At 36.4% G+C, this 27,958-nt stretch overlaps 1 protein-coding gene across 1 annotated transcript in view; it reads left to right on the plus strand.

Annotated features, from left to right (window-relative positions):
- Positions 1-27,958, plus strand: part of FBXL17 (F-box and leucine rich repeat protein 17) — a 512,415-nt gene that overhangs the window by 179,015 nt on the left and 305,442 nt on the right. Inside the window, exon 6 of the mRNA XM_045999573.1 lies at positions 11,593-11,723. Within this exon, the coding sequence (XP_045855529.1) occupies positions 11,593-11,723 (131 nt within the window). The remainder of the gene's footprint in view (positions 1-11,592; positions 11,724-27,958) is intronic.

Below are 27,958 nucleotides of genomic sequence, written 5' to 3' on the forward strand. Positions count from 1 at the left end.
ATCTAATGGGCATTGCAGACATAACACATTCAAAACCAAACTCTTTTCCTACTTGCTACCAGACCATGTTAGTCATTGGAATAATACCTTACAGGAGTTCAAACTGAAAACCTTATCATCACCCTTGAGTCTTCTTTTTCTCTCATGCTCCGTGATATATTTGTCAAAAATATTGTTGATTCTACTTTAAAATATATCCAAAATTGGATCTTCATACCACCTCCTGCTGTATCACTGTGGTCCAAGTCACCAATATCGATTGACTGGATTAATTCAGCGTAGCCTCTCTCTGTTTCCACCTTTGCTCCCATTCTAGACTCACAAAGAAGCTAGAGGATCTTTAAAAAATATGTTAGATTAGGGGCGCCTGGGTGGCTCAGCGGGTTAAAGCCTCTGCCTTCAGCTCAGGTCATGGTCCCGGGGTGCTGGGATCGAGCCCCGCATCGGGCTCTCTGCTTAGCTGGGAGCCTGCTTCCTCCTCTCTCTCTGCCTGCCTCTCTGCCTACTTGTAATCTCTATCTGTCAAATAAATAAATCTTTAAAAAAAAAAATATGTTAGATTATGTTATACTCCTGCACGGACCCCTCCAGTGCCTTCTCAAATTCCTCAGAGCAAAAGCTAAAGTCCTTACTTTGTCCTACACGGTTTCATATAGTCTGTCCTTCTTCACTCACCTCTTTGACTGCGTCTCCTATTAGTTTTCTTTCTGTTCACTCTGCCACAGCACCCCTGACTCCTCACTAATCCTCCAGAATGCTCCGCCTATTCCCATCCCAGGGCCTTTTCACTAAGTCTTGCCCCAGACATCTCCATGTTTTATGTGCTCCCTCACCTCCTTCAGATCTGTGCTCTGTGATCATCTTTTCAATGAGATCATTTTTAAAAAGATATTTATTTACTTGAGAGAGAGAGAGTGCATAAGCGAGAGAGAGAGAGAGGGAGAGAGAGCGCGCGCACGCGAGCGCATGGGCATAAGCCAGAGGGAGAGGCAGACAGAGGGAGAAGCGGTCTCCCCGCTGCGCAGGGAGCCTGACATGGGGCTCAATCCCAGGACCCTGAGATCATAAGCCGAGCCGAAGGCAGATGCTTAACTGACTGAGCCACCCAAGTGCCCCTTGACTGCCTATTTAAATTGCATCCCATCTGCTTTCTCTCCACCGTTTTCCATCTGTCTTGCCTTGCTTTATTTTTTCTCTATAGTCCTTAGCACTTTTAACATACTGTATAATTTGGGGCACCTGAGTGGCTCAGTGGGTTAAAGCCTCTGCCTTCAGCTCAGGTCATGATCCCAGGGTCCTGGGATCGAGCCCCGCATCGGGCTCTCTGCTCTTCAGGGAGCCTGCTTCCTCCTCTCTCTCTGCCTGCCTCTCTGTCTAGTTGTAATTTCTCTCTGTCAAATAAATAAATAAAAAACAACAACAACAACAAAAAAACATACTGTATAATTTGTTTATGTATTTTATTTATTGTTCCCTTCACCTGTTTCCAACTAGGAGTATAAGCACCCCATGGACAGGGGGTTTTGTCTGTTTCATTCACTGCTGTATTTTTAACAAGCTAGAATAGCCTCTGGTACATAATGGTTGCCCAGTAAGTAGTTATTGATCATATGAATAATATCTTCTGCATTCTTTTTTGAGTGATGGGAAAGGCTGAGCTTTACAAATTATTTTTACACTTTCAGGGTTTAAATACCAGTAGCTGTACATTAGAGAAGTGGTTCCCAATTTAGTCTGGGGATCAGCTGGGTAACTTTTTTGGAAATACTTAACAACTGGCCTTACCCAAGCCAATGAATCAGAATGTCTAAGGATGGGGCCTGTTTATCAGTATTTTTTAAAAAGTTCCCCACATGATTCAAAATGTATAGTCAAGTTAGAGTCAGGTGCTTAGGAGACATTTAAGTAAGTGTGGTTGAATGAATGAAAATTCACAATTATCTAGATTCGGACCAGCTCAAGTATTAAGGTTGGATGTCAAGTGTTTGGGATGAGAGCTTGGTCCTGAATAGCACAGCCTGGGAAGGGCTGGTTGGGAAAGGGGAGGGGACAGGAAGGGGAAGGTGAAGGAATTGACAAAGAGGAGACATCCACATACTTGCAGTAAGAAGGGAAGGTTGTTCTGGTCCCTTGGCAGTTGCTGCCAATTGATGAATCCTGTCTAAAAGTCACGGTTACTTTGGGGACTGTCTGGTTAATAATTTGTGTTAGGCAAGTATATTGTATTTCCAAGACTCACTAAATTTTCCCTCTCTCCAAAGTAATCGAGAAGGCTTTGAGGGGAAGTTGGAGTAGGAAGCAGGCAGTTGAATAAATGGCAGGGAGAGAAGAAAACACACTTCCAAGTTATCTGAGTAAAAAGAGTGAAGCGAGACCACTTTTTAAAGTAATGAGCACAGCTCTTTGAGTACATTGAGAAAAACCTCTCAGAATTCAGGGAAAGAGATTTCAGCTAGCTGAACAGATTTCAGGAAATGGCAGTGGTAGACAGTGAAGGACTTTGATAGGCAAGTTCTGGGATTCTTTTTTTGCAATTGAAATATTTTTGTTTCCTAAAAGTTTCAGAGAAGGTGAGAGACATGGTCAAAGTTATTTAAGGAAGATTAATCTGGCTGGTAATGTGCCAAGGCAGAGTTAGAAGGGACAGCTCTGAGAAGCAGTGCAGTAAAGTGTGCTAGAAAGCAAAACAGGATGTGAATAAAATGGCAAAAGATGTCGGATCTCGTAGGAGAATGGCAGAGTGAAACAGACCTTGAGTTTGGAAATAATGCAAAGAGACAGCAGCCCAGTGTGATTAAGAAGGCAGTGGTTGGAAGGAATACGTAGAGAAGGTGTCAGAAAATTAACATAGTAGCTACTGTGGATGTGACAGCATCCAAGACCCTAGGGTCCTTTTCTCATGGTTAGAATTAGAAATTTTTACTGTCTGTGCCATGATCTCAGGCTGTTTAAAAGCTCTAAGTTCTACCCTGGGGTTCTTGGTTCTTTGAGGTGGTGAGAAAGTTTTGCCCAGTGTCCTAAATTTGGCTTATCTAGTTCTTATTACCATTTCTGTACTTGAGTGCAAGCCTTAATAAAGCCAAGGTTCAGACTGAGGTGACGAGTTGAAGGGGTGCCCTTCATTATCTCCCGTGTCAAACCAGGTTCTCTAAATGTAGATATCAGACCCTGTCAAGGTGGAGAAACCGTCCTGTGCTCAGGGACAGAAATTCCCTCTTTGCTCCTTTCTTTTCTGTTCCCAGCAGTCTTAATTTCTTCCTTTTTTTTCCTGTTTTTCCCGTACAAGACCTGTGCTACAACTCCCTTCCTTTATTACTTGTGTCTCGCTCCCTGTCCTTAATAAGAGACACTCTCCAAGAGAAACTGCCTTTCTCGGACCCTTCTTTCTCCCGGTGCCTCTTCTCTCTCCCATGATCTCTATCTTGGCAGCTGACAGGTATTTGGCAGATAAGTGTGCGGTGCTGATCTACAGGCCCAGTAACCCTGTCATCAGCAAGGCAGCCTGTTTTAACCCTTGACTTCACTCCTTGCAGATTACAACTGATTGCTTCAAAACCCAATCCCAATAAAACCAGCATCTACAGGGCTGGCAAAAAGTGATTTTAGGACTGGTTGGCATTGGAACATGTTTAACTGTGCAGAAGTTTTTACTCTTTTTGAGAATTATCACCTCCAACTAGCTTCACCTAAGTTATCCTTGTTAGCCTGAAATGGTGGAACATCCCTGCTGCCTTTGCCAAGGTCCTGTGAGTTCTCTTATGTTGGTTCATCCACCATAGTCAATCTGCACAATTGAGGATTTTGTTTAATTTTTTACTTTTCCAGAGTCTTTTTTTTTCATTTTTTAAAGATTTTATTTATTTGACAGAAAGAGATCACAAGTAGGCACAGAGGCAGGCAGAGAGAGAGAGGGGAAGCCGGCTCCCTGATGAGCAAAGAGCTCGATCCCAGGACCTTGAGATCATGACCTGAGCTGAAGGCAGAGGCTTAACCCACTGAGCCACCCAGGCCCCCTGACTTTTCCAGAGTCTTAAGAGAACTTGGAAGTCATTTGAGGTCTTTTTATAATCCTTCAAGACTCTGTTTCCTAGGTAACATTTTAGTGTCTCATTTTATACTTAACTACATACATGGCCATACCAGTCATTGACTAATTTTAGTCTTTAACCTGAATTGGTTATAAGTAATATTTTTTCTCAATAAAAGAAGAATTAACCTGAAAGTTGATTCTCTACAGTCTACGTTCTTTTTTTTAAATTAAATTAAAAAAATTTTTTCAGTTCTTTGTTTATGCACCACACCCAGTGCTCCATGCAATATGTACCCTCCATAATACCCACCATGAGGCTCAGTCTACATTCTGACTTGGGTTTCTTTTAAAATACCTTACTAAATGTTTAAAAATTGGAGTGAAGCATTCAGGAAATCTCGGTTGTAAGTCTTTGTTTATTCAGATCCTCTGTGATTTGTATAACCCAAGACTACTAGTGAATTTTTTTTTATTAACATATAATGTATTATTTGCCCCAGGGGTATAGGTCTGTGAATCATCAGACTTACACACTTCACAGCATTCGCCATAGCACATACCCTCCCCAATGTCCATAACCCAGCCACACTATCCCTACGCCCCCTATCCCCCAGCAACCCTCAGTTTGTTTTGTGAGATTAAGAGTCTCTTATGGTTTGTCTCCCTCCTGGTCCCACTTTATTTCATTTTTTCCCTCCCTACCCCTCACAGCCCCCGACCCTGCCTCTCAAATTCCTCATATCAGAGAGATCATATAATTGTCTTTCTCTGATTGACTTACTTCGCTCAGCATAATACCCTCTAGTTCCATTCCACGTCATTGCAGATGGCAAGATTGCATTTCTTTGATGGCTGTATAGTATATTGTATATATATACACCACATCTTCTTTATCCATCATTTGTTGATGGACATTTGGGTTCTTTCCATAGTTTGCCTATTGTGGACATTGCTGCTATAAACATTCGGGTGCACTTCGGATCACTACATTTGTATCTCTAGGGTAAATACCCAGTAGTGCGGTTCCTGGGTCGTAGGGTAGCTCTGTTTTCAACTTTTTGAGGAACCTCCATACTGTTTTCCACAGTGGCTGCACGAGCTTGCATTCCCAACAACAGTGTAAGAGTGTTCACTTTTTCTGCATCCTTGCCAACATCCTTCTCACTTGTTAATTTTAACCATTCTGACTGGTGTAAGTTGGTATCTCACTGTGGTTTTGATTTGTATTTCCCTAATGCCGAGTGATGAGCACTTTTTCATGTCTGTTGCCATCTTGAATGTCTTTGCAGAAATACCTGTTCATGTCTTCTGCCCATTTCTTGATTGGATTATTTATTCTTTGGGTGTTGAATTTGATAAGTTCTTTATAGATTTTGGATTCTAGCCTTTTATCTGATGTGTCATTTGCAAATATCTTCTCCCATTCTGTCTGTAGTCTTTTGGTTTTGTTGACTGTTTCCTTTGCTGTGCAAAAGCTTTTGATCTTGGTGAAGTCCCAATAGTTCATGTTTTCCCTCGCTTTCCTTGCCTTTGGTGATGTTTGTAGGAAGGAAGTTGCTAGGCTGAGGTCGAAGAGGTTGCTTCCTATGTTCTCCTCAAGGATTTGGATGGATTCCTGTCTCACATTGAGGTCTTTCAACCATTTTGAGTCTGTTTTTGTGTGTTGTGTAAGGAAATGGTCCAGTTTCATTCTTCTGCATGTGGTTGTCCAATTTTCCCAGCACTATTTGTTTAAGAGACTGACATTTTTCCATTGGACATTCTTTCCTACTTTGATGAAGATTAGTTAACCATAGAGTTGAGGGTCCATTTCTGGCCTCTCTATTCTGTTCCATTGATCTATGTGTCTATTTTTGTGCCAGTACCATACTATCTTGATGATGACAGCTTTGTAATAGAGCTTGAAGTCTGGAATTGTGATGCCACCAACTTTGGTTTTCTTTTTCAACATTCCTCTGGCTCTTTGGGGTCTTTTCTGGTTCTATATAAATTTAGGATTATTTGTTCTAGCTCTGTGAAAAAAAATTGATGGTGTTTTGATAGGGATTACATTAAATGTGTAGATTGCTTTTGGTAGCATAGACATTTTCACAATATTTGTTCTTCCAATCCATGAGCATGGAACGTTTTTCCATTTCTTTGTGTCTTCCTCAGTTTCTTTCATGAGTACTTTATAGTTTTCTGAATACAGATTCTTTACCACTTTGGTTAGGTTTATTCCTATGGATCTTATGGTTTTGTGTGCAATTGTAAATGGGATCAACTCCTTTATTTCTCTTTCTTCTGTCTTGTTGTTGGTGTATAGATATGAAACTGATTTCTGTGCATTGATGTTACATCTTGTATGAATTCTAGCAGTTTTGGAGTGGAGCCTTTTGGGTTTTCCACATGAAGTATCATATCATCTGCAAAGATTGAGAGTTCGACTCCTTCTTTGCCCATTCGGATGTCTTTTATTTCTTTTTGTTGTCTGATTGCTGAGGGTAGGACTTCTAGTACTATGTTGAATAGCAGCAGGGATAGTGGACATCCCTGCCATGTTCCTGACATTAGGGGAAAAGCTCTCAGTTTTCCCCCACTGAGAATGATATTCGCTGTTGGTTTTTCATAGAAGACTTTGATGATATTGAGGTAAGTACACTGTATCCCTACACTGTGAAGAGTTTTGATCAAGAAAGGATGCTGTACTTTATCAAATACTTTTTCAGCATCCATTGAGAGTATCATACGATTCTTGTTCTTTCTTTTATTAATGTATTGTATCACATTGATTGATTTGCGGATGTTGAACCACCCTTGCAGCCTAGGAATAAATCCAACTTGGTCGTGGTGAATAATCATTTTAATGTACTGTTGGATCTTATTGGCTAGTATTTTGGGGAGAATTTTTGCATCTGTGTTCATTCAGGATATTGGTCTGTAATTCTCCTTTTTGATGGGGTCTCTGTCTGGTTTTGGGATCAGTTTAATGTTGGCCTCATCAAATGAGTTTGGAAGTTTCCCTTCCATTTCTATTTTTTGAAACAGTTTCAGGAGAATAGGAACTAATTCTTCTTTAAATGTTTGGTAGAATTCCCCTGGGAAGCCATCTGGCCCTGGGTTCTTATTTGTTGGGAGATTTTTGATGACTGCCTCAATCTTCTTACTGATTCTGGGTCTGTTCAGGTTTTCTATTTCTTCATGGTTTAGTATTGGTTGTTTATATGTCTCCAGGAATGCATCTATTTCTTCCAGATTGTCAAATTTGCTGGCATATAGTTGCTTATAATGTTTTTGTAATTGTTTGTATTACTTTGGTGTTGGTCGTGATCTCTCCTCTTTCATTCCTGATTTTATTAATTTGGGTCCTGTCTCTTTTCTTTTTGGTAAGTCTGGCCAGGGATTTATCATTATCAGTCTTATTAATTCTTTCAGAGAACCAGCTCCTAGTTTCATTGATCTGTTCTACTGTTCTTTTGGTTTCTATTGCATTGATTTCTGCTCTGATCTTTATTATTTCTCTTCTCCTACTGGATTTAGGCTTTCTTTGCTGTTCTTTCTCCAGCTCCTTTAGGTGTAGGGTTAGGTTGTGTACTTGAGCCTTTTCTTGTTTCTTGAGAAAGGCTTATATTGCTATATACCTTCCTCTCAGGATTGCCTTTGCTTTGTCCCAAAGATTTTGAACAGTTGTGTTTTCATTTTCATTTGTTTCCATGCATTTTTTTCAATGCTTCTTTAATTTCCTGGTTGACCCATTCATTCTTTAGTAGGATGCTCTTTAGCCTCCATGTTTATGAGTTCTTTCCAACTTTCCTCTGTGATCGACTTCTAGTTTCAGAGTATTGTGGTCTGAAAATATGCAGGGATGATCCCAGTGTTTTGGTAGCAGTTGAGACCTGATATGTGACCTAGGATGTAATCTATTCTCGAGGACGTTCCCTATGCACTAGAGAAGAATGTGTATTTTGTTGCTTTATGATGGAATATTCTGAATGTATCTGTGATATCCATGGGGTCCAGTGTGTCACTTAAAGCCTATATTTCCTTTTGCTTGGATGATCTGTCCATTTCAGTAAGGAGGGGTGTTAAAGTCCTACTATTATCGTATTGTTATTGATGTGTTTCTTTGATTTTATATAATTGGTTTGTATAATTGGCTGCTCCCATGTTAGGGGCATAGTTATTTATAATTGTTAGCTATTCTTGTTGGACAGACCCTTTAAGTATGATATAGTGTCCTTCCTCATCTCTTATTATAGTCTTTGGCTTAAAACCTAATTTATCAGTTATAAGAATTGCTACCCCAGCTTTCTTTTAATGTCCATTAGCATGGTGAATTGTTTTCCACCTCCTCACTCAATCTGGAAATGTCCTTGGGTCTAAAATGAGTTTTTTGTAGACAGCATATGGATGGGTCTTGTCTTTTTATCCATTCTGATACCCTGTGTCTTTTGACTAGGGCATTTAGCCCGTTTACATTCAGGATAACTATTGAAGTATATGAATTTAGTGCCATTGTATTGCCTGTAAGATGACTGTTACTGTATATTGTTTATGTTCCTTTCTGGTCTGTTACTTTTAGGCTCTCTCTTTGCTTAGAGGACCCCTTTCAATATTTCCTATAGAGTTGGTTTGTTGGTTGCAAATTCTTTTAATTTTTGTTTGTCCTGAAAGCTTTTTATCTCTCCTTCTATTTTCAGTGACAGCCTAGCTGGATATAGTATTCTTGGCTGCATATTTTTCTCATTTGGTGCTCTGAATATATCATTCCAGTCCTTTCTGTCCTGCCAGGCCTCTGTATAGATATGCTACCAACCTACTATTTCTACCATTGTATGTTACAGACCTCTTGTCCAAGCTGCTTTCAGGATTTTCTCTGTGTCACTAAGACTTTTAAGTTTTACTGTTAGGTATGGACCTATTTTTATTGATTTGGGGGGGGGGGGGTCTCTGTGCCTCCTGGATTTTGATGGTTGTTCCCTTTTCCATATGAGGGAAATTCTCTATTATAATTTGCTCCAATATATCTTCTGTCCCTATCTTTCTTTCTTCTTCTTCTGGGATCCCGATTATTCTAATATTGTTTTGTCTTTTAGTATCACTTATCTCTTGAATTCTCCCCTCATGTTCCAGTAGTTGTTTGTCTCTCTTTCGCTCAACTTCTTTATTCTCCATCATTTGATCTTCTATATCACTAATTCTCTCTTCTGCCTCCTATATACTAGCAGTAAGAGCCTCCATTTTTGATTGCACCTCATTAATAGCTTTTTTGATTTCAACTGGGTTAGATTTCAGTTCTTTTATTCCTCCAGAAAGGGATTTTATTTCTCTGGAAAGGGATTCTCTAATATCTTCCATGATTTTTTCAAGCCTAGCTAGCACCTTGATAATTGTCATTCTGAACTCTAGTTCTGACATATGACTAATGTTCATGTTGATTAGGTCCCCAGGCAATGGTACTGCCTCTTGTTCTTTTTGTGCTGAGTCTTTCCACCTGTTATCTTATCTTGATAGGAACAGATGAATGAGAGAACAAAATACTAAAAGGGTAGAAACAACCCCAGGGAAATATACACTAACCAAATCAGAAGAGACCTGAAACTGGGGGGAGAAGAAAGGGTGAAGAAAAGAAAAGAAAAGAAAAATATATGTGTGTGTGTATATATATATATATATGTATTAGACTGGTGAGTAGAAGAGAGCCACACTCTTGATTTTGGGTGTATTTTGGTCTATTAGAAGAAACTACCTCCCAAAACTTTAAAAAAAGAAAAAGGTATGTATATACAAAAATAAAAGTAAGAAAGATTCTAAAAGAGGAATTGATAAGATAAGAAGTTGGTTGAAGAAAGAAAAAAAAAAAGAGGAAAGAATGTGATCAAGCTGGAGACTAGAACAAAGCCATGCACTAAATTTAGAGTATATTTTGATCTATTAGAAGAAATTGTATCTCAAAATTTTAAAGAAAAAAAACCTATATATACACAAAAAAATAGGTTAAATACAATGAAGGGATAAAATAGGACTCTAACAATGAAAATTTAAAAAGATTTTTAAAAAGGTATTGATAAAATTGAATAGTTAAAAACTGTTAAAACAGGAAAGAGGAAAAATTTTAAAAAACAGAATAAGAAAAATATAAAATTAAAAAATTTAACTTTGAATGACTTAAGAATCATGGGGAAAAAGCCATGAATTCTATGTTGCTTTCCCCTAGCTCTGGAGTTCTGCAGTTCTCATTGATCAGTGATCTTGGTCTTAGCTGGATGTTCTTACTGATCTCAGGGAGGGGTCTGTTGCAGTGATTCTCAAATGTCCTGTCTGAGGCAGAATTGCACTGCCGTTTCCAGGATCAAGGCTACGTAATCTGCTCGTTTTTGGTCTTGGGAGCTTTTGTTCCCTGAACGCTTTCCATTGACCTTTGTACAACAGGGATGAAAATGGCAGCCTCCCAATCTCCAGCCCAGAGGAGCTGAGACCTCAGGGTCCCACTCCTCAGTGCATCCTCAGAGAAAAAGAGTTGATCCCTCCTGTCTCACTTATCTTTGGTCACACTCTCACGCTAACCCAGCCTGTGACTGAGCGTTTCTATTTCTGGCCCTCGTCCCCAAAGTTTGGAGTCTCCAAACCCAGAAGATTCCTGCAACATGCTCCTGCACTGTTCCTCCTGGAGGAGGAAGGATGGGTCTCTCCAGATTTGCCACTTGTGGAGTCCCTGCTCATAAAGCAGTGGCCCAACTGTGCCTCGGATCATGGTTTAAGGTAGTAACCCGAGCTGAGACCCCACTCCTCAGCTCTGTCTCTGCAACCAGCTTCCCTGCTCCGATATTTGGGAGCTCTGCCACACTCAGACATCCCTGGTCCTTTTGTGTCCCTGTGGGTCCTGAGACAATACTGTCCAGGGCTCCACCCCCTGCTTAGTCTCTGGAGCAACGACCCTCAGTGGAGCCGACTTCTAAAAGTTTCAATTTTGTGCTTCACTGCTCTTTCACTTGCCAGGAGCCAACACTTTCCCCCGCGGTCTATCTTCCCATCGCTTCGGATTCACTTCTCTGCATGTTCTACCTTTCAGAAAGTAGTTATTTTCTGTTCCTAGAATTGCTGCTCTTCTTCTCTTCTATCTCCTGTTGAGTTTGTAGGTGTTCAGGATGGTTTGGTAACTATCTAGCTGAATTCCTGGGCCATGATGGTATTATAGTCTCCTACTCCTCTACCATTTTGCTCCTCCCCCTCAAACAATGTTAGCATAATCTTGTCAAACGCAGTTACTTAATGTAATATGTTTAACAGCTCCCCAGCCTATGAGGTTACTAACTTATGACTTTCATGAAACATCTGTTAAATAAAAATCTGTTAAATAAAATCTGTTTGATTTTAATATTTATTGCCATTCATATGTTTACCATAGGTGTCTGCATTCATTTCCAATTTAGTATGTAAAATATTATATGAATGAGTTTACTTGGACTATCATCTATTTTGAATATTATATGTTGATACTCTACTTTTTACTAATCCATATAATTTTTGAGAATGAATGTAGCATTTACCTTTCTCATCTTTCATTTTATTTATTTCATTAGCTACGAAATCTTTCCAGCTTGGACCTACGTCATATCACTGAACTGGATAATGAAACCGTGATGGAAATTGTCAAGAGGTGCAAAAATCTTAGCTCTCTCAATCTCTGTCTGAACTGGATCATAAATGACAGGTAACCATTATAACATCTTATAAACACTTTTCCAGAGGGAAATGTGTATTCCATTGACAAATACTAATTATCATTATGATAAGGCATGCCAATTTTAAGGAAAATTTAACGTAGCCATGCCTTTTAAAATAGATATGTTTAAGATCTGAAAACCATCTAGCTGTATACTTTTCATGCATCCATTGTTCACATTTTTGACAAGGTTTTATGTGCTTTGATTCAAATGTTTGCCTGAACAGTAATAACAATAGCAGTCTGTCGAGTTTTTCTTTGCCACCCATCCAGGTATGTTGCTTATTTGTCACTTTAATATTTTTGCAACTTTGTGTTTGATTTGCTGTCCACTTGTCAAGGAAAATGATTCTGAGAGACTGTTTCAAACATGATGATGCATTAAGATCCCTTCTAAAGGATGATATTTTGTTCTTTGTATTAATGTAGTTTGTTTTAGAAATGGAAGTCATGTGATGGACAGTTTAGCATATAATGTAAAAATGTGTAAGATGTGTAGTTTTCTTCTTATAAACAGTGGTGCACCCATTTTTCTTTGAAATATTGCGTGAAAGAAAAAAAGATGAAAGAACCCTTGAGAATAGACTTCTTTTTAATGAAAATGAGCACAGAGTAGCACTGTTCCGTTACTGTTTATTAATGGAGGTGGGTTCTGAAATACAGGCATGAGACAAGATGCTTGCCCAGTGACTTTTAGAGATAAATGTGTTTTTTTGAACTCAAGCTCCTAAAATATTTTGCTTTTGAAATAGAAAGTACTATTTTAGCTAAAATTAGAACCTATGTAGATTTAAAAACTTTTTCATAAATAGGAGCAATGATTTGTTAAGTTTGTGTCATATGATGCTTTAAATTTAAAATACTTTCCCCCTCCTTTCTTAATTTCCTTTTGTACTTAAAATGAAAGTTACATGGACTCCATTTTCTCCAATTATGGTTAAGTTCTAGTGACATTTTCTTAACTTACCCCACATGACCCTTATGATAGCCTTTGACTTGACTCTTTCTTAGTAAAACTTTCTAATCTAGTCACATGGTCATCATTTATAAAAGGTGTTTATTGGTTTTGAGTAATAGTCATATAAAGTACATCTACAAAATCTACAGAGAGATGATAAAAATTAAAGAATAAAATTCTTTCCTATAATCAGCATTCTTTTAAGTTGATTATATGACAACTTGAAATAATCTTTTAATATTTTTCCTTACATCTAATAAGATAAAGTACATAAATAAACATTATCCTGTGGTGTTTTGCATTAGTTTAATATTGAGATTAACTGCTTAATAATGTATTGAATTAAAAGGAAAAAACTGTTTCTCCAACAAAATGATAATGAAAATGATTGCCTCTTATTACACAACAGTTTTCTGTGTACTTGACACATGTAGAAAAATAAGTAATTAAAGAATACAGGGTTAAATAAGAAGCAGTCCATATATGATTAGAAGGTTTTCTTCTAAGAAATAAACATTTTGCTTAGGTTTATATCATTTACATAGAGATAGTTAGGGATTTCTAATCTTCTAGCTCTTCAAATGCTTAGTCATAAGTGAGTATTTACAGATGAGAACGTGGGCAACCCTCACTTTGCCTTCCCTTTGTTAGGCTCTATGTATTCAAAGCTCTTGCTATTTCAATAATTTTTTCCTATTTAACTGTGATGGTTATTTGATATTTGATCCTAAATATATATACTGTAGAGATTGATTTGCAAGGAATGAAAGTGTATTTTTATGTTTTTAATGGAAGAGTTTGGATTAATTGAGAAAACATGCATTTTAATGAGGCTGAGCAGTAGAGTTTAAAAATCAGACTCTTTTAGGTTTTAATTACACTACTTGGACTTATCCTGTGTACTGTAATAGAAGTTTCAAACATTAAAACCCACTTTGCAGTATCATCTAAATTACTCATCTCATTGTTCTTGCCATACTCTATCACTAAGCTAAGTAATATTTGTAATTATATTGGTATAAATCTAGGACTTCCCATCAGACTTAATTATAATTTCAGCACTTAGCTGAGATGGGTTAGTCACCTTTCATATAGAGGGCACTGGAATGCACTAATGCATTTAGCCTATCAATTAGCATGTTTTACATTTGTTCATTATTCTTATCCTCTAGTAAATCAGGGAGCATTTATTAACCCCCTACTAAATACATGGTACTGTGTCTCAGACTCTAGGGCAGTGAGTCCCTCCTGTTCTCAAAGGTGCTCTCTTGAGGTGACAGAAGACTTAATGAGTGAGATAATAGTGGGCCTTGTAAGGATAGAGGGGAAGAAAGTAACCTTTATTGCCCAGGTAATTGATAGGCACTTTACATGTGTTATCTTTTAATCCTTTCAACATCTTTTTGTTTCGTGCAAGGTCATAGTATTAGTATTCCTATTAAATGTAGACCATCTGTATGACTTTTCTTCCGCTTTGCCAACGGATGTATTTTTCCATCGTTGCTGCTTTAAAAACCAGGTGATGACAAAGAAGAAAAAGCAAGTGGTGGCTGATGTGTCAATTTTCGATTTCATAGTTGGGAATCACACATAACTAACACTTGTGTATAATTCTTAGTCATTTTAAAAGTAATATACTTATTTTCTTTCATAACAAAAATATAATAGAAACTTTTGATGTTATTTTATACATTGCAAATATGAAAAGGATCTGTGTTTAATGCTGCTGGTTTGAATAGGATTGCTTACATGAAGATAAACTTTGATAGCTCTTTAGATATAAGATATATCTTGGACGTTAAAAGCTCTTCTCTGTAAACTTTCTATTGAAGTTCAAAATTTAAAAATATGTAATAATTGAAGGATGTTAGAGTTATGCTCTTGATATCTTTTAGCATTTTGTGGTTCTTCAGCTGATGTGTATGACTAAGATGCTGTTCTTTATCTTTGTTTTTCTAAAAACATTTTTTGTGTTTACAGAGTTAAACAGCATGATATTTTCTTGTATTCAGAAGGATGGTCTAGTAGTCATTTGACATTTACCATTGCTTTTGAGTACAAATAAAATCCAAGTGGTTTATGAAAAGAGGACACTGACTATTTCTATCAGTGATTTAAATTAAACATGTGGTTGTTAAATCTCTTCTACTGTCTCTGACTCTAAGTTTATTGAAATGTTTATTTGTATTTGATACAAATCTTTTGTTATTTCACATCCAGTTTGGTCTTCACCATTTCTGTATGTTTGGCACAGAGTCCAAAGCAGCCTGCTTTGGATGTAACAAGCTGATAATGTGAAAAACTGAATGGTTCTTAGCATCTATAGTGATAGCCATATAATGGTTCTTTTGTTCTTTTTTGCCAGGAAGAATTAAATGAAATCTAATAGATCTTTACAAAAGCTATTTCAAAATTTTTAATTGGCTATCAAAGAGGGAATTAGTCTCCCCATTTTCAGTTTTTAATATTAGTCCTGAGAAAAGTTCAGTCACATGATCCATATACTCATTATCAAGTATTTGATCCATTCATTAACTGTTGACCATGCTTGCTAATGAATCAGATAACAATGTAAGAGAAATGAAAATTTCTCTAGCATCCATCAGCTAACATGACAAAACATAACAAATACCAGGCTGGATGTTATAATAGGTTATATTGCCAAGTAGTTGAACTTCCCTAGCTAGCAATTTATTCTTTGAATTTGCAGTTAAAAAAAAAATGAATGTATTGATCTTGTTGAACATCCGTAACTAAGGACACTTTCTTTAAAGAGTTAATTTTGCTGTGTGAATCTTATACGTATGTCAAAGGAGCTATTGTTATCAGTGGGCATTCTAAAATTAGGAGAATTTTAAATCTTAGACTATTGTGACCAATTTCTTTCAAATATAAAATGGCATGTATGATACACTGCCATTTCACTTTATATATACTGGTGTTTAGAATAATAACTATGGATATTTTCTCTTAAAGCTTTTCGAGAAGACCAATCGAAATTGCAAACTGGTGAACTATGCCTGAGTCCCATCCATGAAGTCGTTTTGTTTGGCTTATAGTGTATTTAAAAAGTTGAACAGTTGCCAACACTTTAAAAATTGGAATAGTTTGCATAAGATTCTGAAGTTGGGCTCGCTCTTGGAGAAATTGCAGATCTAGCAACACTGGACTCACATTATTTCCAGGATGAGGAATAGGCTGTTCTCTCTGCTCATTCTTCAGTTCTCCACCATTCCTACTGGGCATGATACATTCTCTTGTATCATCTGGCTATCCCCAGGCTGCATACTAAACTCTCCTTTATCAAAATCAAGAATGTAGAGGTTTTTTGGTTGTTTTTTGTTTGTTTGTTTTGTTTTGTTTTCAGATATTTCTTATTTCAAAACAAGTAGTTCTCTTTAAACCGAGTCTGATAAAATATATCAACAGATAAGAGTTAATTGGTCTCCCTAGGTTAGTTCTTCATTATTTTAGACATCAGAACTTTGGCCAATGTGTGGACGTTATAACAAGAAACAGAATTCAGCTTAAAATGAGTTAAAAACTTTATTTTCATCCACTGCCATCCAAAATGCACACCTCCACTTAGTGTTCAAACTAGAGTGTTAATCAAAAAGTCTCCTGAATTACAAAGGGAGCTGAGCTGGTTTATAAAATTCCCTCCAACTTCAAGGCTGTGATTTAAAATTATTTATTTTAAAATGAATTTATTTCCAGTGACTCATGACTTCTTTGTTGATAGCACTAAGAAAAATCTTAACACTATTCTTTCTCTTTTTCTTCCTCTGTGTATAATCCTTTCTAGTCTTTTAGGTGTACTTGGGTTGAAGTGGTAGAATGACAGATTACTCCATACCCCTTTCAGGGAGACTGACAGTGCCCTGGCTCATGGAAAACTCAATGAGGCTTTCTATAAAGATTTTTCTAACTCCCTTGATCTTCTCTGGATGTTTATTCTGTTTCTTCTTTCAAATTTCCATTGATTCAATAAAAAACGGTGACATTTAGAAATAAAGTTCAGAGAGGATTTGAGCAGGTGTTGGTGATATAAACTATTTGCTGAGTGCCCATTGTGTTTTATTTCCAAGAATTGTTTTGTGAACATATGCTATATATTGTATTTATAAGTGTTCGAGGACTGGGTGGATAATCTACCATCTTCCTGTGAATGTCATGTCACAGTGGACTTAGAATTTTATTTCATTTCAATCCCCTAATATTACTTAATTCTCCTAGAGACTGAGGTTTAAAGATTGCCCAAGGGGGCCAAACCTATCCATTAAATCCAGCAGGCATAGTTGAATTCGAGTTTGAGAATATTTTGTTTTCTATTAAAGTTAAGTGGTCAGGAGGAGAGGAATACTTTTCACCTTGGCATATTGACTGTGGAGTTTGAACAATTTTCTCATATAAAAGTCTGAAAACTTGGAAATCAAGAGGTGGCAAAAATAACACTGACTTTTTTTTTTTTTTAAGATTTTATTTATTTATTTGACAGAGAGAGATCACAAGTAGACAGAGAGGCAGGCAGAGAGAGAGAGAGGGAAGCAGGCTCGCTGCTGAGCAGAGAGCCCGATGTGGGACTCGATCCCAGGACCCTGAGATCATGACCTGAGCCGAAGGCAGCGGCTTAACCCACTGAGCCACCCACGTGCCCCAATAACACTGACTTTTGAAGCACCTTTGTGCTGGTGTTTTTGGAGCTCTGTCCCCGCCTGTGTGGAACGTGGAGCGGTCTGTCTTCATATTTTGGTACCTAATAAAGTGGCTGGGCTGGTCAGCTGGAGCTTTTGTAAAACTGAATTCTAGCTTATTTTTGTAATCTACTGCATTATTTTATACTTTCTACGGTATTTATTCATATCTTTGCAAAAAGAATAAAAAATATTTTATTGAGTTCTGAGGGAATTATGAAGACAGGATGAAGACTTTCTGGTCTAGTGACACTTGTTTAAGCTTGGCATATTTTTTGATACTCTCTTTTATATTTACAATCATTTGTAAGACCATCCCTGGAAGAATAGCATGGTATTAGAGTAACTACTATTCAGGTTCTCAAACCATCTGTAAAAATATGTCTTCTGTGTCTTTCTACAGAAGGACCCTCTCTTTAAAACTATGATTGGTTCTAGGGGCATCTGACTGGCTCAGCCATTAAAGCATGTGACCCTCAATCTTGGGGTTGTGACTTCAAGCACCGTGTTGGGCATAGAGCTTAGTAAACAACCAAACCAACCAACTAACCCCTAATTTGTTCTTGTAATGCTAGAAAGGTCAGAGTGGATAGTATTTTCTCTCTCTCTCTCTCTCTCTCTCTTTTTTTTTTTTTTTTGGACTGAGGATAATAACAATAGCTAATAAAAGCTATATCATTTATTATAATATGTGCCATATATTGTGCTAAGTGTTTATAGACATTTTTTCAGTTAGTCTTTACAACAATCTGAGGAAGAAATTAACCCCATTTCCAAATGAAAGAATTAAGGTTCAGAGAGGTTAGATAACTTACAAGTAGTTACTGGTGGAATTAAGACTGGAATCCATTTTGGTATGTCTACAAAGTCTGAGCTCTAACCATGGAGGTCTCAGTACCTTATTCTGCCTCAGAGCTGGAATGACTTAATGTCTTGATTTGCTCACGTCATTTCTAGTCCATTACTGTTATGTTGAAATTCTGTTATGCTGAAATTCAGGATTAGTGTTTGTGCTGTGCTGTGCTGTTCTCTTCTGTGCTCTGAAGTGTCCTGGTTTGGGTGATAAATTATGTGGTCATCCTACCTCGGGCATCAGACTATGCTTGATCATTCTAAACATCATTAGAATGTTACCTTCTCTTTTCTATATGGGATATCTGAGAGGTGACAAGTTTTGGATATCTTACATAGAGTTGTAGATTTTCAAATTAGCTAATTTTGTAATGAAAAGCAATTCTTCCCTAACAATCCCATTTGTAAATACTCTTCATTTCTTACTAAGTTCCTTGAGGTAAAGTAGAAAGTCTTGCCCATTTTTGTGTCCTGTACCACACCTGGTTCATAGTCGGTATCAAAAAGAATTTCACAAATGAATTTTGAATAGGTATTTATTTAAGCATATGACACACATTTTTTTAAATTATAATTTTAAATTTAAATTCAAGTTAGTTAAGATATAGTGTATTATTAGTTTCTGGGGTAGAATTTAATGATTCATCAGTTGCATATAACATCCAGTGCTCATTACAAACGCCTTCCTTAATGCCCATCACCCAATTAGCCCATCCCCTTACCCACCTCCCCTCCAGCAACCCCCAGTTTTTTCCCTAGTTAAGACTCTCTGATGGTTTGCCTCTCTCTCTGTTTTTATTTTATATTTCCTTCCCTTCCCCTGTGTTCATCATTTTTGTTTCTTAAATTCCACCTATGAGTGAAATATTTGTCTTTCTGACACAGATTTATTTTTGTAAATATTTTATTATCTGTAAATGCTCCCTGTCAGTTGTAGCAAATACTTAACCATTGCAGAGTAAAAGAGAATACTGGGTGTATACTTTGAGTAAGTTATCACTGAGTTAAAAAGAAGGAAGTTAACTTTACTGAATGTTTCAGTACCTTTGGTAAGGTATATTTGCTATAAATAATTGGTATAGTCTCCCCTAGAATATGTGGTTTTTCAAATGGCTGATGACATTTTTGTGCAAAACAAAGTTTCTCTGATAAAATGTTTGTGCATCTATCCTTAGATGAAATTTTTAGTGCATTCAAATTCAAGGAACTTTTTCATTATTTGGTACACAGTAATATTGGCTTTTGGTTCTTTTAGTACTTCTGGTAACTGTCATTTTTAAGGAAATATTAATTGATATATATTCTGGAGTATTTGAAAGGAATATTGAAAGGAAAATTTGTATGAGATGTATAAATCTCAGCTTGGTTTGATTTTTAACTCCAATTCTGGAGAAAGATTGGAAGCTGGATTTGATGTGGCTGAATTTGTCTTCTTGGTTCTCCATGTTCACATTATATTGTCTTAAAAATAATGTGAATTTTTATGATAGTTCTGACATACAATGGTAATTTTAAATTTCTGCTTTGTCTTTGGTTCCTATTGAGCAGTAATATACAAGTAAACATTTCTACAAATGATAATTAACAGAGCTTCTATAGAATCGTATCTTTAACTTTTCTGGGTATACTGCTCTGCTGCTGCTGCTTTTGTGTTTTTCAGGCAATATATATGTGAGTAAACATATGTTAATCATTTCGTTTGGGGGATTGAAAAATGTCTTACATGGTATGAAATCAGAATTCATGATCAAATTATGGGAGGAATGGGACATGTTTTATGTGATGATGAATGCAGTGCTGTATACTCATGGATTTGGAGGTTTCCTAACCTCAAACCTGCTTTAAAATGGTCAACCGTGAAGAAAAATCGTCATTTATTGATGAAAACGATAATAACTTATTGATTGTTCAGACAAACTTAGGAGCATCCCTCCTTCTCCGGTTGCCCCGGGAGTTGTCTTATTCTTAATCCACAACCAGAAATGGTAATTAAAATAACTTGCTGTTGTCAAAATTTTTGAATGTATGATAAATGAAGCCCAGTAAATAGTGAAAATATGAGAAAGGTGATTAAATCTGACAATTTTCCTGTAAAAGGCTTGAGATGATAAATATCTCCTATGATTAGTTATTAATTTAGTGCAAGGGATTTGCTTCAGCCTAAAATATTTTATGAACTGTGACATAAAGAAATATTTTAGAAGATGGGTACACATATGTTTAACCAGAGGAGAAATTGCTGGAATTTGATTAGTAATAATTAAAAATCACAGACCTAACACATATGTGCCTGGGTTATTTTCTGTGTGACAGTCCTTTCAGAAATTAAGAAAGAAGACATGAAGATGTGAAGACAAGAAGAATGACAGAGTACTTTCTGCTTGAGCCCTTTGCCTCATGAAAACAGAAGGTTTTTACATTTGTTACTGCCCAACTGATACAATATTTCACTTAAGGTAGTATAAAATAACTCCTCACTCACTGAAGTTGGAAGAGCAAACTTGTTCCAGTAACAGTTATAGTTGCATTACTGACAATTTCCCTTAAAGTAAATGTGAGTTTCTTTAAAGAAAAGATGAAATAATAATGGTTGTCATAATGAAGAGCTGCGTCATGTTCCTGTCTGGCCAAATCCTCAGCAGTCACGCGGCTGGTGGCATCTATCATTTTGTGGCTGCATAATGTTTTGTGTAGGAGTTTTTCTCCTGGTAAGGAGGACCTGTGTCTTCATCCTGGGCCCCCTGCCGGCATCTCAGCCCCTGGCACCTCGCATAGGGCCCAGCTCAGAGAAGTAATTTAATACCTGTGTGGTGAGAGAATTCTAAATACTGCTTTTGTAGGATGTATGAATCTGCTTTGTAAATTTGGCTTGAATTCTGGCTGAAATCCAGGCAATTGGTTCAAATACCCTCTTTCTTCCAGATTTATTTATTTCGGAATAAAGTTGATATGTAATAAGGTGAGGATTTAATGTCATTGTCTGGCTTCAGATAGAGCTTGCTTTATGTATTGAATGCTATTTTTCTGAAAGCCATAGCCTCCCTTTTTGAACGATAAGTAGGATTTTAATATTGAATCTTTGGGTTTGCCCTTTTAATAGGGTCTTTGAAATACTTCTAAATGAAGAGCCAGCAATTTCACTTTCCTTTCATATGTAATGATACCTTGTGTTAATTGAAAAGAAGCAGAGGAGACAGTTACAGCTTTTTTTCTGCTTCTTGGTGAGAAAAGTATGGCTGTCTGAGAAAAAAATTGCAAGTTTTCCCTTAACTCTTCTTGTAACACTTTTAAGTGCTGCTCTTTAAAGTATGTTTAATATTTGGTTAATTACTACTATGAACCTAAACATACTGATTAATGCCAGGTTCACATTAGAGCAATTATCTGGTTAATTGCTCTGGTGCAAAAATAGGCTAAAAAATCATCAGAACATCAAGTTGTGAAAGCACTGGCAGGAGTTTCAAAACCACCAAGCATACCTACTGCAAATCACATCAGCAAAGCAATTAATTTAGGCTAATTGCTTTTCTGTTTGTTCAAGATGCACTTTGGAACTGTCTTTTGAAATCGTGGCAATTAAGATTAGTAAGCAGTATAATTAAAGAATGTTAGAATAGTCACTATTTTTCAAAAGTGATAACTATTCCATATGAACCTGTATAGTATATCTATCACTGGTGAAGGGCTTTGAAATAATTAAAGCAAAATGAGAGTGTTTTAGATATTTACAGGATTTCCTGTAAAAATAAATTGAGAAGTAGATTACCTGTACAGGAGCTGTAGCTTGGGGTTATCTTTAATCTGTAATTATCAATTAGAATTATCTAATTTCAATATGCGTGCTAAATTGCCTTGTTCACGCAGGAGGAGACATAAGTTCGCCACCAAAGATGGTTGGCTAGTGATATTTCTCTAGCTGAATGTGTATTTATTTGGCTTCTTATGTGGCTTCTCATAAAATAATCAGGACTTTTAAAGGTCTTAAAAACCGACTTCATATTATTGAAGTTTTTCTATTATTAAGTATTAAAATTTTGGCAGCATCAATTTGTCTAAAATTGAAAACTACTTGAGTTTCCAACTGTTTCTCTATGAAGCAATGTTATAACAGATTCTCAGCTGAAAAAAAAAATGGCAAGTTAAGGGATCGGTTCTTCATTGGAAAAATGTAGAAATGTCAGTGGGGGAATTAGCCATTCCCCAAACTGCTTCTCTGCTCACCATATTGTCAAACAGCAAGAAGCTCTTTCTTTCACCTCTCTCCTTCCATAAGGAGCAATTCTTATCATGCGGTGTGTTTAGTGGCATATCCTGCTCCGTGAAATTCTCTGAAACAAACAGATTTTATTGTATTAAGGACTGTGGCTCTCAAGATAAATCTTTTAGAGACATACATCTTAAAGAAAGTCTTGGTCGCAATTATCATTTTGTGTCTTTCTATGGCTGTGATAAGAAAGTGAGAAAGATATTTGTTAAAATGAGATTTGACAATAAATTAAAGATACATTTTAGGTTTTGATTTGGCATTCTACTTTTTGTTTTGTAGAAGATATAAAAATTATTTTCTTTAATTTATTTCTTCTTACTTTATCTTTCCTTAATTCGGTATGAATGGATCTCTGGGCCTAGCCAATTAACAGTATCACAAAACTGAACTTTCCTTAGTGATCGTTTTCATGGAGAAGAACAAAACTATATATACTTTTTACAGTGATGTATTTTTCTTCATTTTCTTTTACATACTACATAGTTTCTAGAAATACTTTGCATTTGATCCTGATTTCTGGGTGATGCTATTTGTTGTAAAATCTTCAATTAGAAAGCTGCTTGTTGAAGGTAAACTGTTAAATCAGATGAAAATAAATTTATTGAATTAAGCCAATAGAGAAGTGTTGAAAACCCTTAGCCCAGAAAAGCAACCAAAGAAACCTACATTATGGTATGAGTCACTGGGACCGGGTTGTTTGTCTTTGGAAATCTGTCATTGAAGCAGCAGAACAGATGTTACTCTAGTTTGGGATAAACTCAAACTAGCACTTCCTTGGCCTTCAGAACTTGAATTCTGCAATTATCTAATGTTGAAAGATAGCATAGGTGCTATACAAATTTGTCACTCTTTTGCAGACTTTAGAACATTGCAAATTATAGCCACAAGTTTTCCCCATCCCTGTATGCATGCTTTTGCACACTGTGACATTGCCTGTGCTCCCATCAACAGGTGGCACCAATTTCCCCATCCTCCCACATCTAGGCCGGCTTTGAGACTTTGTCTGACCGGTAGTATGTAGTCTGATTTATGTTGTGGAACTCCTAAGCTTTGGCTTCAAGAGCCCTTGCAACTTCTGTTCTTGCCTTTCTGGAATGCTGCTCCCACCTGAAGCCCAAACCAGTTTTTCTGAAGATAAACCACATGGGAGATAGAGGGTTGGCCAACAGTCAGGATCAACTGTGATATACGTGAGTGAGGTCATCTTAGACTACCTGGCTTTAGTCAAGACTTTGGACTCCTGCAATCCTGTGAATGAAAGCCACAGAACTTCTCAGCTAAGCCTAATCCAAATTGCTGGCCCATGGATTAGTGAGCAAATAAGAGCTGGTTTTGCTTTGTTTTTAAAGCTACTAAGTTTTGATTGGTTTGCTATATGGCAATCAATTACAGAGACTTTGTAGCTACTCTTTGTTGAGAATTTTATATTGTTAGGCAAGGTGCCAAGAGTATTCTATTTATTATCTTATTTAATTATCACATTAACTCTATAACATAGGTATCATTATGCTCTTTTTTATAGATGAACTAAAATAAGCCTCACAAAGGTAAAGTATTTTGCTGACGGTCACAGCTAGTAAGTGCAGAGTCAGGATTGAATGTAGATTTGTATGACCTCAATTCCATCTATCAGACTGACTCCAAGAGCTTATTCTGAGTTTAAAAATACAGTTGGTCACCATAAGCAGTTAAATCTACCAATGGAGTCTATTGAATGTAAGTGCTAGCCAAACAGCATTATAATAAAATAAATATCATTGAATAAAATAAATATTATAATAAAATAATATCCACTTGCAGTTTCTAGCGTTACTACTTAATCTTGAGTATTTGTCTAAAAAAATGCATAGGAAAAAAGATAGCTCTTATGGTCTCATAAAAGGTTTGAGTCCGAAGGGAATAGTGTGAATACGGATTTAAAAATACATGAATATAAAGCTTCAAGTCTATGTATACAGTGGAGCCTTGAACAATGTGGGGTTAGGAGCACCAGCCCCCTGCAGGTTTGAAAATTGGTGTGTAACTTTTGACATCCCCAAATGTAACCACTAAAAGCCTGCCATAGACTGGAAGCTTTACAGATAATATGAATAGTCAGTTAACACATACTTTGTATGTTATATGTTTTATGTGCTGTCTTCTTACCATAGAGTTAGCTAGAGAAAAGAAAATGTTATTTGTAAAATCATAATGAAGAGAAAATACATTTATAGTACTGTATTGCATTTATTAAAAAAAAAATCTGTGAATAAGTGGACCTGTGCAATTCAAATCTGTGTTGTTAAAATGGTCAACTGCTGTACTAAAAATAATTTTAGGGGTTTAATAGTTTTTTAAAAAATATTTTATTTGACACAGGGAGATTGAGCACAAGCAAGTGGAACAGCAGGCAGAGGGAGAGGGAGAAGCAGGCTCCCCACTGAGCAAAGAGCTCGATGCGGGTCTGCATCTAAGGACCCTGAGATCATGACCTGAGCCAAAGGCAGACACTTAACCAACTGAGCCACACGGGCACCCTGGTTTTAGAGTTTTAATAATATATTCTTTTTTTATTCAATTGTCAAATTAGGAAGAAATAGAAGGGAAGAGACCCTTCCTTAGAAGTGTTGTGGCTGAGGCTTAATCACCATTATATTCTTACCTTCAGCATTTATGTCTTCTAATAATAAGTCTTGTAAGGATGTAGCTTCTATGGCATGTGTAAGTAGTGATACTTAATACGTACCACAAATTTCCACAATAGAAGTGGGGGTCTTTTCATTTTTGAAAGGTTTTATTTTAAATTTTAACTATCACCTTAATAACTATACATCAATAAACTGGTTAATAATAGTAGTTGATTCTGATATATATATCATTGCTCATCTTATCATTTACCATAGCAGCACACTAATCGGACCTGCCTCAGGGTCTTATTGCCTATTAAATAAAGCCTGGGAGCATTTCCTCCATGATTTATTGTTGTATTTTGAGAACTAGTTTCATTTGGGAAATACAATTTCCATTTGTTTTCCTTTTTTACTTGACTTTAAGCTGAATTCTTACTTTTGGTTTTGACTAATCTCTTCTACATCAATAAATCACTAGTGTATTTCTGTATTTTGATGTTTTATTGTATTACACATATACAGACAAATATTTTGCTTTTTCTGACTGTATACCTAGAAAATCTCACTTGATGTTTGGGAGAAGAGAGAGAAAAAGTCATATTTTTGTCTGTTAGTTTTAATTTATACTCAGATGGTTTATAAATTTCTTAGAATGTTACAATGATAGCAGCATAGGTATTAAAACTGTATCTGGGAATTGTGACTTTTCCACAGTCATGGATTCCTAACCAGAAGTTCAGTATATGTGTGTTGATTGATTACATGGCGATCAGACCATAAGCTCGTGTTCAAGGTAACAAAGAAAAAACAAAAATGAACGGCTCAAGTCGGTCAAGAAATCAAGCAAGTCAAAATAAGTAATTCAAAATAATTAAGTTCATTTAATGGGTACAGACATAACCTTTAAAAACACTTGGTAAATGTAATGTAAGAGTTAAAGAGGCACTAACTGAATTCTCTAAAAGAGAGTGGTAGTTTGTGTGTGAGGTCCATGGATACAATTTTAGTCTAACTGACAGCATGTTAACCTTACTGGATTAAGAAAACTGAATGAAGAAGAAAGGAGGAAAAACCTTGGAGAAACATGATATCCTTATGGCAGCAATTTATTCAGAAAGAGGATGACAAAATGTGTCAAGACACTGCTCTGGCTTCATTAAACTGAGTAATGAATTTGAAAAAAAAAAAAAGACAAGAGTTGTGTTCTGTAACATTCCTTTCTCCAGCTTTATAGCCATTTATGGGAAAACTGTCTTTGAAAATATATTACTTACCATAGAGTTAATATTTTGGTTATTGTAGTCTTATTAAAATTAGGAAGGTTTAGTAATTTGTATCTTTAAAGAGATGTCCATCTTCTTTTTGGTTCCAAGAATTTTGTTTCACAAGTTTATTCCCAGTATGAAAACATCATTATGTTACAGAGGAGCTTTTGGCAGCCAACCATCTCCAAGTAGAATATAACAGTGAAGCTGGTTAGAGGAGGAGAAGCATAAAGTATCACCAGGCAGGCCCTGACAGACGTTTGGACATCCAGGAAGACATGGCTGCCACTTGATGGTCTGCTCCCATTTTGAAAATGTAGCTATTTGAAAAGGGACAAGGTTACAGTAACTTTATTGTGTTACACTCCTGTTGCTTACTCTATGCATATTTATTTTACTTGTGATTCCCCCCCCCATTGATAGTATTTTTCTAATGTTCATTTTAAACGGTTGCAATTTATCTTTCCTAACTTGTCACTGTTAGTTGTACACTATATTTCAATCCACTAGGTAAATTCTGTATGTGCATATTGCATTTGATAAAGTTTTTAGAATTTGTGATGAACCATTGATGAGCTTGAGGATATGTATGGAGAGAACATGGAATCCAGGATAGCAAGAAATCCCAACATGCACTTCTCTCTGCTTTATTAACACTCTATTAGCATTGATTTTCCTTGATTGTTAGGAGGATGGGTGTCCTGTAAACATTAGTTAGAACAAACTGCCTAAGATTAAATCTGGACTGTGGTTAATCTTAAAAACAGTTTATCCTTAGACAGATAATCAAAAGTATGTAAACATGTTATTTTGAAACATGTTATAAAATGTTTTATTAAAGCTTTATTTAAAAGTGCCAATCACATACAGATGAAAATTCCAGAATATACAAAAAATATGTTCTGATCATCAGTAATGAACTGCAATCATTGATTTCAGTAATCACATTTGAAGATAGGTCCATTTTATTTATTTTAATTTAAGTTTTAAAGCCAGGTCCATTTAGGAAAAAATCTGAAGTCTTAGTGTAAAAATATTTTTCTCAGTGAAGTCACATACATCTCTCTCTATATAATATATATGATATGAATATATCGTGTACTTATATAAATTTCAAAAAGGTAGACATATCCAACTGGATTGTTTGACTTTAAGTGTTTGTAAAAGTGAAACTTCCAAAGACTTCTAAATGGGGAAATCAACAACTTTTGACTTTATATTTTAAGGGCAACAAGGAGGAAATTTTTGTTCAATTTCTGTTTAATTTGCTGTGACTCCTTATGACATTCACAAATTATGCCATTCATTTTGACATGCAAATGAGAAAATGAGTGACTTTGGGATTCAGATCTGAAGAACTCTCACAGGTGCTTAGACATGTTGCTTCATCTCCCTATCCCACTTTCCCCCAGAAACAATAGGGTGATCTCTAAAGGAGACCAACCTCGTTTTTCCACGAGGAAAAAAGCCTCCATAAAAGGAGTCTTTCTTCTTTCTGATCCACTAGAGAGCATTGGATTCTCAGGTAACTTTTTTTCCCCTTTGATTTGTGTTTTCTTCTTTTATTTAAAGCTGTGG

Source organism: Meles meles, chromosome 3 (assembly GCF_922984935.1).
Source record: "Meles meles chromosome 3, mMelMel3.1 paternal haplotype, whole genome shotgun sequence".
Lineage (NCBI taxonomy): Eukaryota > Metazoa > Chordata > Mammalia > Carnivora > Mustelidae > Meles > Meles meles.